Below are 14,355 nucleotides of genomic sequence, written 5' to 3'. Positions count from 1 at the left end.
GAAGAAAATGATTCTGTTCTAAATGCAGATTTAATAAAAGAAGGTCTGGAACTGGCCAGAAAATTAGGTAATCATTTTGTCAAACATGACCCTAATGAAGAACGCGCTGGGCAGTTTCAACGTGAACTGAAGTTGTTGACAGCCTCTTACAGAGAATTATATAACGGCCTAACCAAAACACGAACACAACGATTAATAACTGAATTCGTTCGTAAAAACCGGTGAAACATCAGCACCAGAGGAGACTCGTGCTGATTTTTCTCAAGAGATCACAGAAAGAATTTCATAATAGAGGAAGAAGACCATGTCCACAACATTTCTAGTGATATTCCAGTCGTACACAAACGTATGCGCCGTTTATTATCAGAAAGTGAAAATGAATAAAATCTTGTTATGTGTAAAACAGGTTTTTTTTGTTCATGAAGAATTTTTTTCATTTCATATGCATACAAATTTACTTTAATACATTTTCATTACATATTATTACATGTGTATTTTGTTGAAATAAAATAATAAGCTTAAAACGAATATTTTTATGTGTTTTTTACACGAATTTTTTTTACATGTATTTTTCAGGAACGCATCTATTGTGTAAAAACAGAATTAGGTGTACTGTTACTGTATTTGGTTTTTAGGAGCATTAGCAACTAAGGCCATATTGCTCCGAGGGTATGAGGTGGTTATTCCCTGACCTTTCCGCATCCTCCATATTTGGTGGTCACGGGCTCGAACCCCGGTCTAATCAAGAAGCGTGTGCTATGCACTGCCGCTCCTGCCCACCTGGCTATGGAGGCACCTGGACAGGGAGGTGATAACCCGTTGTACAAGACAATGGTCAGGCCACACTTTGAGTTCTGTCTACAGGTCTGGAGGCCTCATTTTAGGAAGGATGTAGAGTTGCTAGAATGAGTACAAAGAAGGGTAACAAGATTGGTGAGGGGAACAAATGGGTGCTCTTACCAAGAAAGGCTTAAGTTCTGCAAATTGCAGTGCATGAGAGTAGGCAAATGTGAGGTGATCTGATTGAGGTGTATAAGGCCTTGAATGGGTTGAGCAAGCTGAATGTTGATCAGATTCTTCCTCTTGCTCAGATTAAGAACCTGAGGGGGCATAGATTGAATTTGAGGAAAGACAGTTGTAGAATAGGTTTGTGGAAATTTGCCTTTAGCCAGTTGGTAGTTGATTTGTGGAACAGACTTCCATCTCTTGTTGTGGAAGTTGATAGCCTAAATAATTTAAGGCTGAGCTGGACAGGCATTTGGAATGAATGGAGGGGTGAAGAAATGGGAGGGTTATTTTATTTTATTTTATTTTTTTTGGCTGATGCTGCATAAGCTTGCTTTCTTGCATAGTATGCCTCTACTAATGCTAATTCTTTCTCAGGCTGCTTACAAGGGGACATAAATTCTAATTGAGGAAGGATGATTAGATGCATGGAGATCAGATAGATGTGCAGAGCAGATGTGTGGAGATTTGCCTCAACCAGCAGATGGTTGATTGTTGGAATAAACTTGCATCTGGAATTGTGGAAGTGGGCAGTTTTCAATAAATTCAAGGAAGAACTAGACAAATTATTGGAAGGGATGAACATGTGATGTGAGAGTTTTTTTTTTTTTTTTTTTAATTTGCTGATGCTTTATAAGGTTGCTTGCTTTCTTGCAGCATATGCTACTACTACTACTACTACTACTAATAATAATAATGAAAATTTTCCAACTAATACTTCAGTCCAGTAATTTTTTAGTCTCACCTTGTTTACCTGCAAAAGGGTATATACATGAGCTGTACGATGAAGACATTTTTAAAAAGGATATTTCTGTTTACTAATTAGATATTAAAAAAATAAACTCACTGTTCTTGTGGTGAGTGGCAGTGATTAGCTGTTCTACTGACAGTGGAGGTTAGGTGTCTGGTTTGGTTGGGTGAGGCACAGGTGGCAATGGACCCTGATATTTAGGAAAGAAAAAATAGTCAGTACATATTAAATATCTAACCAAATATGATCAATGGCACTACAAACATGAAAAATATAGCAACAGTTTTATTAATTGTCTAGAAGAGGTATGTTTAAAAGAAAAAAAGAATTTAATAAGGATTAGAATTCTCTTTTAAAATTATTAAATGCATTAATTTTGAAATAAATTCATTATTGTTTAAATTTATTTAAAAATTAGAAATTGTTTCTTCTGTGTAATTAAGAGAATTATTTTAATTTATGCTCCATTTCAGATTCCCTATTTTAAAAAATTAGTTGCAGAAACAGTAACCATGGTCCATATTATCAACTAGAAATAATTTTTCAGTTTACCAAGAATAAAAGAAAAAGAATATTTTTTATTTCAATATTGTTAGATTATCCTTGTTATTAAAATAACATGATAATTATAGTGAAAACTAAAACAATACTTATGTAAGTTCTGCTAACTGTAAAATTCAATTTTTTTCTTTTTAGTGTTTGAAATTTTGTTTTATAAATTAATTAAAATATAGATTATTTAATGGACCAAATCAATCCACTTTGTTGGCTGTGGAGCTGTAAATGGTACACAAATTTATGGCAGATCCTCTATCTTGGACATCAGTATGCATCAAATTTGAAACTTTTTATTAGATTGGCAGAGACAGAGTCCTTCAGTTGCCACAGTTAATTTTACTAGAGAGAAAATCCTATTGCAGAGGCATACTTCTGTTTCTATTGTAAAAAAATTCCCATTTATTTGAGTACCTTGAAGAATGAATATCTCATAACATTGTTAGGTTATATTTATCCTTAACTTATACTGCACCAGGAAGAATATGGCAACTGCTTCATCCTAACCCTACTACAGGGGTTAGGATGCACTAGGGGAAGAAACCATTACAGACAAGGGGTGATTCCAGAGAGAAGCTAAAGGGATTCCTCTCTCAATCAAAATAACATAGATTTTTTACTGTTAAATATGATGATTAAAACTTAATGATTCCATGATAAACTGCTTTAGCCCCTTCACCTTTAGAAAATTCTGGGACTTCCCTGACTACAGATGATTAACAAAAAAAAAAAAAGCACAATGACTTTGGGATAGCTTCTCACTGAACTTCAATTATATGAGATTAGCAGTGAGGCTATAGCTATATCATTTAGAATTAAATGAAATCAGGATGAATAGATTATATGCAAAGTAATAGTAATGTTATGTTACTTAGTATTTCTAGTGCAAGTGCTGAGAGATTTAGGTACATCATAATTGTGTGAGTGTGTGTGTGTGTGTGTGTGTGCGTGCGCGCGCGTGTGTGTGTGCATGCGTGTGAGAGAGAGAGACTATTAATCTAGCTGGAGTTCATGTTTTTTGTTACTGGACAACATGATGCTTTTGAATGTTCTACCACACCTGAACATCAGAAGCTACCCCAATGTCATTCATCTTTCTGCTTTCTTTTCTGTTTTTCTAAATGTCATTCATCTTTCTGTTTTCTTTTCTGTTTTTCTAATTGTCATTCATCTTTCTGCTTTCTTTTCTGTTTTTCTAATTGTCCACAGTGCTCCAATCCATGAGAAAAGTCATACAATAGGAGTAGGACAAAATGCTTGAATAATGGTGTATTTAGGTGGACCACCCTGTTAAATACACATATTTTTAGCAGCCATAAAAATAATGTCACAGGGGCTCTAAAGCAACTGTGCCACTGCACCTTGGTAAATTCAGCCTTGCATGCCTGTCATATTAATTCCTCAGTGTAATTTAAGCTAGAAATAAATTTTCTTTTTATATTATGATAACTACCAGTGAAAAGTGAAGTTTACAACTGGTATACCAGAATGCTGACAATGAACAGTGCTTTTTTGTGTGTGTGTGTGTGTGTGTGTGTGTGTGTGTGTGTGTGTGTGTGTGTGTGTGTGTGTGTGTGTGTGTGTGTGGCAGTATGGATTTGGGCAGTATACTAGTGGTCACATATGCTACCCAAGACAGCTTGTTTTTTTAAAATTATAGTATCTGTTTGTTTTTAATTATGATCACATAATACCTTAGATACAGTGTGAATTCTAATATTATCCACAATATTTTATTATCATCCTTTAGTCCAAGGTTTTTTTAACATAATTTTAAGCAATGCAAATTGAATAATAATTTACAGCTCTTCTTTACATTCCTCTACCTTGAATGAAGTGCTTATAATGACTGTTTAAACTAATAACAATTATCTCAAAAACAAATGCTAATTATTTCAAGATTTAATAATTTTTTCTTCTGAATTAACAGTTTTTTATTTTCAATTTTTGTCATGCAATATGAAGTAACATGCTAAGGTGAAAATGATATTAACAGAAAAATGTATATGAATCTATCTTAGTAAGATTTATATCATAAAATTTCTAAAGGGACAAATGAGTGGTACCAAACCAAGTACAACAAATTAACCTAAATATCCAACACTGACTGATCAAAAGATCATCACTAAAAACTTGAAAAATATTTGATAACACATAGTGATATAGTTATATCCAAATATTGTCAACTAAAGCTGCTCTGACACTTATTTCCATAATTTCAAAGATATTAAAAGGATATGGCCTTTCAACAGTATTTTGGAAATGGCAATAACAAATGCTCATAATGCGAATCAAGAAAATAGTAGAGATTTTTCTGAAATGATGCAGTAGAAGACAGAATGAGCAAGCTGGACTTTCAGAGAAATAAAAGCATAAGAAAGATGAAGGTCATCTGAATCATGCATTGAAAGGTTCTGTGCCCATTCTAAAAAAGAAAGAAAGGAAGAAAGAAAAGAAAGTGAGAAAGAAGGGTTTCTCTTACCACGCTAGGAGGTCTCCATCCACAGCCAGGTAATGGTAAACCATCAGGACCAAGAGGGCAAGGTGCATCTAAACCAGGGACACCCTACACAAAGGATGAAATGGAGCATCATTCGATAGTATTTTCTGTGTAGTATGTGTTTTTTATGTTTCGCTTTGTAAGGGAAATATTTTCATTAAATACAGATTTTTTAGTTCCTTTCGAAATATTTCAAGTACATTTGTTTGATTCATGAGTGACAATAATTTTTTAAACAATATATAAGCAGTTTTCAAATATTTCAAAATGAAATACCAGTAAAATTATAGCACATTTGCCTCATGTTTTCAGTTTAACTACAGACCAGCTAAACATAGACTGACTAAACTCAACAGTAATCTTTAAGAGACAGTTACAAAGGGATGATATATTCTAAGATCTAAGTAACCAAAATTTATCTGAATTTTTATATTATTAAGTCAACCTTAATTATATATAATCCATATTGGAATTAAAAAAAAAAAGAAAAGAAAAAAAAAAAAAGAAAATCCACATTGCAATAAGAAATTTTTATATTATGGAACAAAGGCATTGTGCAAGACTGGTTTCTGGCCCAATCTATAAGCCTGATAAGCAAAAAACGTACCAAGGAACACTTAGGCATTGCTAGCTTTTTAATCCCTCTGTGATTTATTTTTTACCATTTAATAAAGAATCAGTAAATTAGATAAAGAGAGAAAGCATTTATAATGATCTATAAAACACACCAGTGCTTTTTGTCTGCAAAAATGATTATACTTTTGCAAAATTCTAAATTTTAACCATATAAATAAATTACTCCTTTATCTTCATTTTTGTGAACATATTTTATCTGCTGATTTGGTGGGAAAATTTAATACCTCTTAGGCAATAAATAGTGTTTCAAGAAGTTATAAGAGGGTATGATAAAAAAAAAAATAAAATAACTTTTTTTTTTTTTTTTTTTGGTTGTATCTGTAAGTAAACTGCTCACTTTACATACAGTAAAGATTTCTGTGACTGTAAATTGTATCATAGAAGAGTTAATGTTTACACCTGTAGTTTACACTTCTTATGATTCCATCTAAGATGTACCATTATCACATAATCATGCTATACCATTTTGGTTACAAATGTTTTATTATTCATTTTTATAATTATATAATTAATTATAAAATATATAATTATAATTATATATATATGATGACTATGTTTCAAAGTAGAAAATGCAAGATCAAACCCAATAATGCTTTTGTAATCTCAAAACTTCATGTCACATGTAATTCTCAATACTGAACAAAAAACAAAAAAATAAGTTTTTTTTGTTTAAAAATAAAAAATAAAAAAACAAACAATAAAAAAAAACATACATACTATACAAACTAGAGCACTGTGTGATTTAGGGGGCAAGTTACTGTGAGTATGAATTAGGGGACAATTAGCGCTATGGATAAAGTGATGATTGCCTGACAGAAGAGAGATGTTATAAATGAGCACTAGTGGAGTTCCTCAGGGTTTATTGCTGAGTCTCCTTTCTGTTTACAGTATTTATTAATAATTTCTACTGATGAGGCATATCAAGCTTGCTAACTTTACAAATCTAAGGTTGTGGATAATACAAAGTTAGACAGGAATCAAGGCATGGCAGCAAGACCTAGAAAAATTACGCACATGGGCAAAGAATTCGCAAATGAGTTTTAACATTAGTAAATGCAAGATACTGCATGTAGGTAGCATTAATCCCCCTGAATTGGCTCAAACATTATACTGCTATATATTTATACTTAATATAAACAATCTGAAAAACTAAATTTATGTTTATATTTAATTGTTGATGGCCAGCAGTGTTTTATTATTATTTTTCCTTCTTTTATTGTCTGAATATTACAACCATCAGCGATTCCAATTATGAAATTTGTTTTCTAGGTCAAGACATCAATGGTTAGGCTGCATCTTGAGTACTGCACATAGTTCAGGAAGGCTCACTTTAAGAAAGATGTGGATCACATGCAGTGCCGTACTTAGCTACGGGTGAACCGGGCGGTTGCCCGGGGCTGGGTATGTAGGGGGGCCCGATTTCCAATGATATTTTAATTTTTTTAAATGTGAAAAAAAAAAAAAAAAGAGGAGGTTGTTTCTATTAAGAAACAACCATTACAAGAAATTAAAAGAATTTAGGAAGTTAAAAGAAACTAATTTTTGCCTATTTTTGTTATTTAAACCTAGTTTTAATTCAACAAAAATCCACAATAATGCAGATGCACATTTAAAACTGTTTGCTTTCATTTAAACACTATCCCATTGATGCTAATGACCGCGTGAATATACTTGGAAAAAAAGGATGCCATTTTCTGCTTTTGCTTCAAATTATTTTGTCATGCAAATATTCTTTTGAAAACTATTGAAATCTCTATGAGAAACAAAATGGAAAGGCAAGATAAAAGCTGTTGAAGCAGTATGATATCAGTTATGGGATTATTACAAACAGGGCCAGATTAAGGATGAAATAAGCCCCCAGCCATATTTAAATTTGAGGCCCATTTGGTATGAAATAATTCCTTGATAAAAACTTAAACTAAGAGGTCAAAAATGTTTTGTTTTTTGACTTGAAAAATAAAGTAATAATAAAAACAATTTTAATAGAAACTTTTAACTTATTTATTATTATTATTAAAAATTTTTATCACTACTTTAGAAAATATTTACACTGAAAATGAGGCCCCTCTTCGGGTGAAGCCCTCGGCCATGGCCGGTTTGGCCGTAGCGTTCACGCGGCCCTGATTACAACCGCATTAAATGAAATCAAGGAACAGGCCAAAGGAAAAAATGGAAACTTGCAGCCTCAAATACAAGGTTTATTAACAGAAATGATGTCTTTTTAAATTTATTATGAATGTAGTTTTTGGTATGAAATACTGAGTGTAAGTAAAGCCATTTCAAGTAGCACAATTGATGTGAACACTGCAATTATATTGATAGAAGGTGCTCTTAGTTAACTAAATGAATTTAGAGCATCAGGATTTAAATTGTGTGTGGATAAAGCTATAGACATTGCAACTGAATTGGAAGTACCGTCAGTGTTACCAGAAGTGGGAGTTTCCAGAAAAAAGCACAAATTTACCTGTGAAACCATCAGATGAATGCTCGATTGATCCAACCAAAAGGTTTGAAACGGAATTTTTTAATATAATGATCAATGTAGCTATCATTAACTTACAAGAATGATTTGATCAGATGAATGAAATATTCTCGGCTTTTCATCTTATTCTAAAATCAGAAAACTTCATGAATATATTTAAAAGTGCAATAGAAACGAAATGTCAACACCTTGAAAGAATTCTGACTGGCGAAGACAGGAGCAAAGCCTTCGATGCCAAAGAGTTACTTCAAGAAATCTAATCTTTGCAGAATGGTTTAAAAGGAAAAAAAATTGGTTACTTAGAATTATTGAAAAAAAAAAAAGTTGAATTATATCTAAACATCACCATTTCTCTTCGGAATCATTAACATGGGCAATTACGGCTGCATCTGGAGAGAGTTTTTCAAGACTCAAAATGATAAAAACATGTTCATGAGCAACAATTGGCCAAGAAAGAATTAATGATTGGCCATTATGTCAATAGAACAATATGTACTAAAAGATAACTTTATAGACAATTTTATATCAAGTAAATATCGTAAGGTAATGATGTGAAAACTTTTAAATTTATATAAATGTACTAGTTGTTAAAGTTTAAATAAATAATTATGATTTGAATAATTTTTGAGTTTTTAGTTTATTTTTCAATTCTACGAATTCCACCTTTAATTTTTGTGAGGATGGGGGGGTCCAAATGAATATTTCGCCCAAGGCCGACAGAAGTCTAGGTACGGCACTGATCTCTTGGAATGGAAACAGAGAAGAGCAATCAGATCAGTCAAGAACACAAAGGGGTGCCCTTACCACAAAAGAATTTGGTTATGCAAATGGCAGTGCTTGGAAACTAGGCACTTGTGGGGAGACCTCATCAAAGTGTTTAAGACTTTTCATGAATTGAATAAATCTAATGATGGTACTCTTACTCTTTCTCAGATAACACACACACACACAATATAAACTTAAATTGAAAAAGGATGGCTGCAGGATAGATGTGTGCAAATTTGCTTTCAAGTGAAGAGAGAAACTGATTGTTTGAAAAAACTACCATCTGACATTGTGGAAGTGAGTAATTTGAATAAATTTAGTCTTTTGTGGTTCAATGTTGCATCCATGTCAGCATTTCTGATTATGGAATTTGTTTTCCTGCTGTGTGGCCAATACAGTGCAATTACTGTACTGCCATCTATTTACATTTCATATAAACAAGCAGAAAAGCCAAACCAGGTTTAATGATGTTTATTATTCAATTTTTGACTTCAGATGGCATTTTTTTAGCCTTCTTTCAGTCTGATGTCAAGGTGCTGCGAACATCGGCCTCAGCTGGATTTCATTATTCTTCTCTTTCTTGGTGATTCCTTTCTCTCTCTCTCTCTCAGGGTAGCTCAGGAATTTTTTTGGCTGGTGCAGCATAAGCCTCAGGCTTCCTTGCACCACATGGCTAATAATAATAATAATTTTTAATTATGAAATTTGTTTTTTTTTAGTATTAGTATTAGTAATGGCCATATGGTGCAAGGAAGCCTAAGGCTTGTGCTGCACCAGCCAAAAAAAAAAAAAGAATAAAATAATAATAATAATAATAATAATAATAATAATAAATAAATAATAAAAGAAAAGGAAATACACAACCTATGCATTTCCCTACTGTAGATAACTATCCAGCTGGTCATTGAATTTCCCCAAACTATCAGCCTCTACTATCCATGTAGGTAACTTATTCCAGTTATTTATAACTCGCTGGCTAAAATAAAACGTCCTGCAATTCAGTCAAAACATCCCCCCCCCTCCTAACTTGAATTTATGGCTCCTAATTTTAGAATAATTTATAACCACGAAAATTTTGTCCTCATTCATTTTACTTTTGCCTAGGAGCCTTAAACATCTCAATCAGGTCTCCTCTAAGGTACCTAGTTTCCAAGCTCTGCAACCCATATATTCAGTCTTTCCTCATATGGATGTTTGCCAATCTCACCTGGTGAGTTACCTGTCTTTGGACCCTTTCAAGTAGCTCAATGTCTTTTTTAGGTGCGGTCTCCATACTCGAACATGGTATTCAAATTGTGGTCTAACAATAGCATTAGCATTAGCATTAGCATTAGCATTAGTAGAGGCATTTGATGCAAGAAAGCAAGCTTATGCAGCATCAGCCAAAAAAAAAAAAAAAAAACCCACTTCCACTTCACCCCTCTGTTCGTTCAAAATACCTGTCCAGCTGAGCCTTAAACTTATTTAGGCTATCAACCTCCACCACAAGGGATGGAAGTCTGTTCCACCAACCAACCACCCGCTGGCTAAAGGCAAATTTCCGCACGTCTATCCTACATCTGTCTTTCCTCAATTTGAATTTATGCCCTCTCAGGTGATTTTTCTGAGCTAGAGGAAGAATCCCATCAGCATTGAGCATGCTTAAACCATTCAAGGCTTTATACACCTCTATCAGATCACCTCGCTGGTGCCTAGTCTCCAGACACTGTAATTTGCAAAACTTAAGCCTTTCTTCGTAAGAGCACCCCTTTGTTCCATTCACTAATCTTGTTGCCCTTCTCTGTACTCGTTCCAGCAGCTCTACATCCTTCTTGAAATGAGGTCTCCAGACCTGTATACAGTACTCCAGGTGTGGCCTGACCATCGCCTTATACAATGGAATAATCACCTCCTTATCCCTGCTGGAAAAATTCCTGTATATCATTGACAATACTCCATGAGCTACTCTTGCAGCCCGTCTGCACTGCACAGAGAACTTCATATCTGCCTGCACAACCACCCCCAAGTCTCTTTCATTCTCTACCACTGTCAGTGTAGTACCACAGAGTTGATACGTTGCTCTGGGGTTGCTGTTTCCCATGTGTAGTACGTTACATTTATCAATGTTAAACTTCATTTGCTACCTCTCAGCCCATCTGCTCAACCTTTCCAGATCCTGTTGCAGCAGCATAGTGTCAGTAGTGTCCTTGACAACCCTGCCAACCTTTGTATCGTCTGCAAACTTGGACATTAAGCCCGATATACCATCATCAGTATCATTTATAAATACAGAAAACAATAATGGACCCAACACTGAGCCCTGAGGGACTCCACTAATAACATCAGTCCACGATGAGCAGTGTCCATTGATTACCACTCTCTGTCTTCTCCCCATCAACCACCCCTTTATCCATAGCAGCAATTTGCCTCCAATGTCACACTGCTCCAATTTGTGTAGCAGTCTTCCATGTGCAACAGTATCAAAAGCCTTTCTAAGATCCAAGTATATAATATCAAAGTTATTCCCTGCATCCAGTTCTTTTGTGACTGCATCATAGTATCCAATCAAGTTGGTCAGGCAAGACTTCCCCTTAACAAAACCATGCTGTGTCTGAGCTATAACTGAAGTCTTGTCTAAATGATCCTGCAGTGCTTCTTTAACCAGTGCCTCCATTAAGTTTCCTGGAACAGAAGTTAAGCTCACAGGTCTATAATTACTTGTGTCAGCCTTTGATCCTCCTTTGTGAATTGGGGTCACATTTGCACATTTCCAGTCTATGGGTACCTCCCCTGAGTCCAAGGAAGCTCTCATAATTATGGCTAAGGGTTTGCTTACTTCCTTTGCTGCCTCCTTTAATATAACTGGATAGATCCCATCCACCCCGGGTGCCTTTCTTGTTTTTATCTTCAACAGTTTCTCCTCCACTTTACTCCCAGTTATTTCAAGATTCTGTAGCTTACTGCTAGAGTTGCGTACACCTCTGGCATTCCCCTCGCTGAATAACTCCTCATGTGTGAATGTCAATGCAAAATATTCATTTAGTTTGTTAGCTACCTGAGCAGGATCATCAACAATTGACCCATCAATATCAAGTGGACCAATCTGATTCATCCCCTTCCTTCTAGAATTTACATAAGTAAAGAACTCTTTGCTGTTTTTCTTTGCATCCCTTGCCAAGGATTTCTCGTAATCTGCCTTCGCCTGCCTAAATAGCCTTGTATGGGATTATGATGTCCTTATCTCTACTAGCAAATGTCTGATAAATCATCAATAGGACACCATGGGCCTTCCTTGCAACCAGAGGTGGATTTAACGGCGGGTGCACCGGGCCCGCACCCTGGGCCCCGACTTCTGAAGGGCCCACGCAAAACCCCAACTTTATATGCAAAACACCAACAAATTAGTTGAACTAATATGTTCAACTATTAGTTCAAAACTTTGTGATTATTATTATGCTATTATTAATTATATTATACATATATTATATTCAAATTTTATTGGAAATAAAACATTAATAGTACATAATATTTTTTATTTATTTAAAAAAATGGTTAACATGTATTTTTATTTTCCCTGTCTCTCTCTTTTTTTTTAAGAGGCCCAATATTTTCTTCTGCGCCCGGGGCCTCAACCGACCTTAATCCACTACTGCTTGCAACCTGTCTTCTACAATACTTGGAGAGCTTCATTTCTGACCATATCGTAGCTCCCAAGTCCCTTTCTTCCACTACTGACTTTAGTTCAACTCCACCAAGTGCATAAGTTAATTTAGGGTTACTGTTCCACAGGTGTAAGACCCTGAACTTTGCTGGATTAAAGCAAAGCTGCCACTTTTCTGACCATCCTTGAAGTCAATCTAGGTTTACCACTGTATTGGCTCAAATATTGTACTGCCATCTATTTATACTTAATATAAACAATCTGAAAAACTAAATTTATGTTTATATTTAATTGTTGATGGCTGGCAGTGTTTTATTATTTTTCCCCCCTTCTTTTATTGTCTGAATATGACGACCATCAATGATATTCCAATTATGAAATTTGTTTTCCTTGTATGCTGGCTCAAAAATTACTCTACTGTCATCCATTTATACCTCATACAAACAATCTGAAAAAATTGAATCAATGTTTATATTTAACTGTTAATGGCAAGTAATTCTTTTTTTTTTTTTTTTTTTTCGTTTTGTTTTCCTGAAGTCTGACATGGAAACCAGTGTGACTGTTCACTTTTCTGATTATAAAATTGTTTTCCTGCTGCACTGCTATCCATTTTTTTTTTTTTTTTTCATATAAATGAGCTGAAAAATGAAGTAAATGTTTATATTCAATTATTAATGGCAGGCAGCATTTTTTTTTATTATTTTTAAAGAGTCACAACATAACTTATACTCTGTGTAGAGTGAAGTATTTAGACATGCCATCAAGACCTTGTGAAGGCCTTTCTGAAGAAATTGAGGGGGGGGCGGAGAGAAGGAAACTCTCACAATTGCGATGGTTTCAGTTTCACTAAAATGAACAGGTTTTCTGGAGTTATTTTCAACATGGAAATGAATGAAAAAAATTATATAAAGAAATACTGGTCTGAAGAATAGACAGAGAGAGAGAATTCAATTTTTCAAGAATGTATTTAGCAGGAAGAGATTTCTGCATATATCTTAAATGTATCTCTACCCATATATTATTATTTATAACAAAAGGAATTCAAAGCAATGGGCACAAAGTTGCACATTTTTTTAGGCTGTGCCTAAAAAAATGTGCAACTTGTGAAATGTTTGCAGAACTTTCTGGAACAGGACATAATCCAGCGAAAGAGAATGTAAGAGTTTGAAGAAATTAAGCGCCAACTGTTGGGTGTTCTGTTGGGTGTTTATGAGAGTTTGAAGAATAAGGTAGATGCAATCAAAGGAATTAAAATGGAGTGGTCCCCATCAAGCTCTCGACTGTCCAACTCAATGCCAGGGCTCACTCTGGTGCATCAGTCAAAACAGCAGCAATCTTTAAGGCACAATGCACTGATCCCACATGAGCTAGTTACTGTCACTGCCTGTTTCTCCTGACTCTACTGTCAGGGGAAACGGGCAATGTGTGCAAGAAGCATAAGTGAAATAGGACCAGGGTATGTCTGCCAGGGGAAAAAGTACATGATGTAAGGCAGATACAATCTTTTAAGGGCACAAAAGGTGATATTGTTGTACACAATAGCACTAATGGTATTAAGAGCAAGAAACTGCTTCCCTGAGTCCAAAGAAGCTCTCATAATTATGGCTAAGGCTGTGCTTACTTCCTTTGTTGCCTCCTTTAATATAACTGGATAGATCCCATCCACCCCGGGTGCCTTTTTTATGTTATTAGAGTTATTACAAAATCATCTAGCATACTGCCAGAGTTTAATTCACCTCTGGTATTCCCCTCCCTGAATAACTCCTCATGTGTGAATGTAGATGCAAAATACCCATTTAGTTTGTTAGCCACCTGAGCAGGATTATCAACAGTTGAACCATCAATATCCAGTGGACCAATCTGATTCATCCCTTTCCTTCTAGAGTTTACATAGGTAAAGAACTCTTTGCATCCTTTGCCTGCCTAATCTCCTTTGTGACTTGGTTATAGACCAGCTTATATCTATCATAGGCTTTCATGTCACCCATTAATTTATATGTATCCCATGCATTTTTCTTCTC

The 14,355-nt window shown here is 34.8% G+C and overlaps 1 protein-coding gene across 10 annotated transcripts in view; it reads right to left on the bottom strand.

Moving 5' to 3' along the window:
• LOC150083758 (uncharacterized) overlaps positions 1-14,355 on the bottom strand; it is a 999,111-nt gene that overhangs the window by 43,130 nt on the left and 941,626 nt on the right. For 8 of the 10 annotated variants that reach the window (XM_090377461.1, XM_090377460.1, XM_090377463.1 and 5 more), the window contains 2 exons: positions 4,794-4,877; positions 1,853-1,946 (listed from right to left, as the gene is read on the bottom strand). In XM_090377461.1, coding sequence (XP_090233587.1) covers positions 1,902-1,946; positions 4,794-4,877 — 129 coding nt within the window. In that variant the 3' untranslated portion in view covers positions 1,853-1,901. The remainder of the gene's footprint in view (positions 1-1,852; positions 1,947-4,793; positions 4,878-14,355) is intronic. The other 2 variants (XM_090377466.1, XM_090377469.1) reach the window with 1 other exon arrangement.

This window comes from Mastigoproctus giganteus, chromosome 7, assembly GCF_048544385.1.
Source record: "Mastigoproctus giganteus isolate SK-2022 chromosome 7, ASM4854438v1, whole genome shotgun sequence".
Taxonomy (NCBI): Eukaryota; Metazoa; Arthropoda; class Arachnida; order Uropygi; family Thelyphonidae; genus Mastigoproctus; species Mastigoproctus giganteus.
The sequence above is the reverse complement of the archived record's forward strand: the minus strand, read 5'-3'. Positions and strand labels throughout refer to the sequence as shown.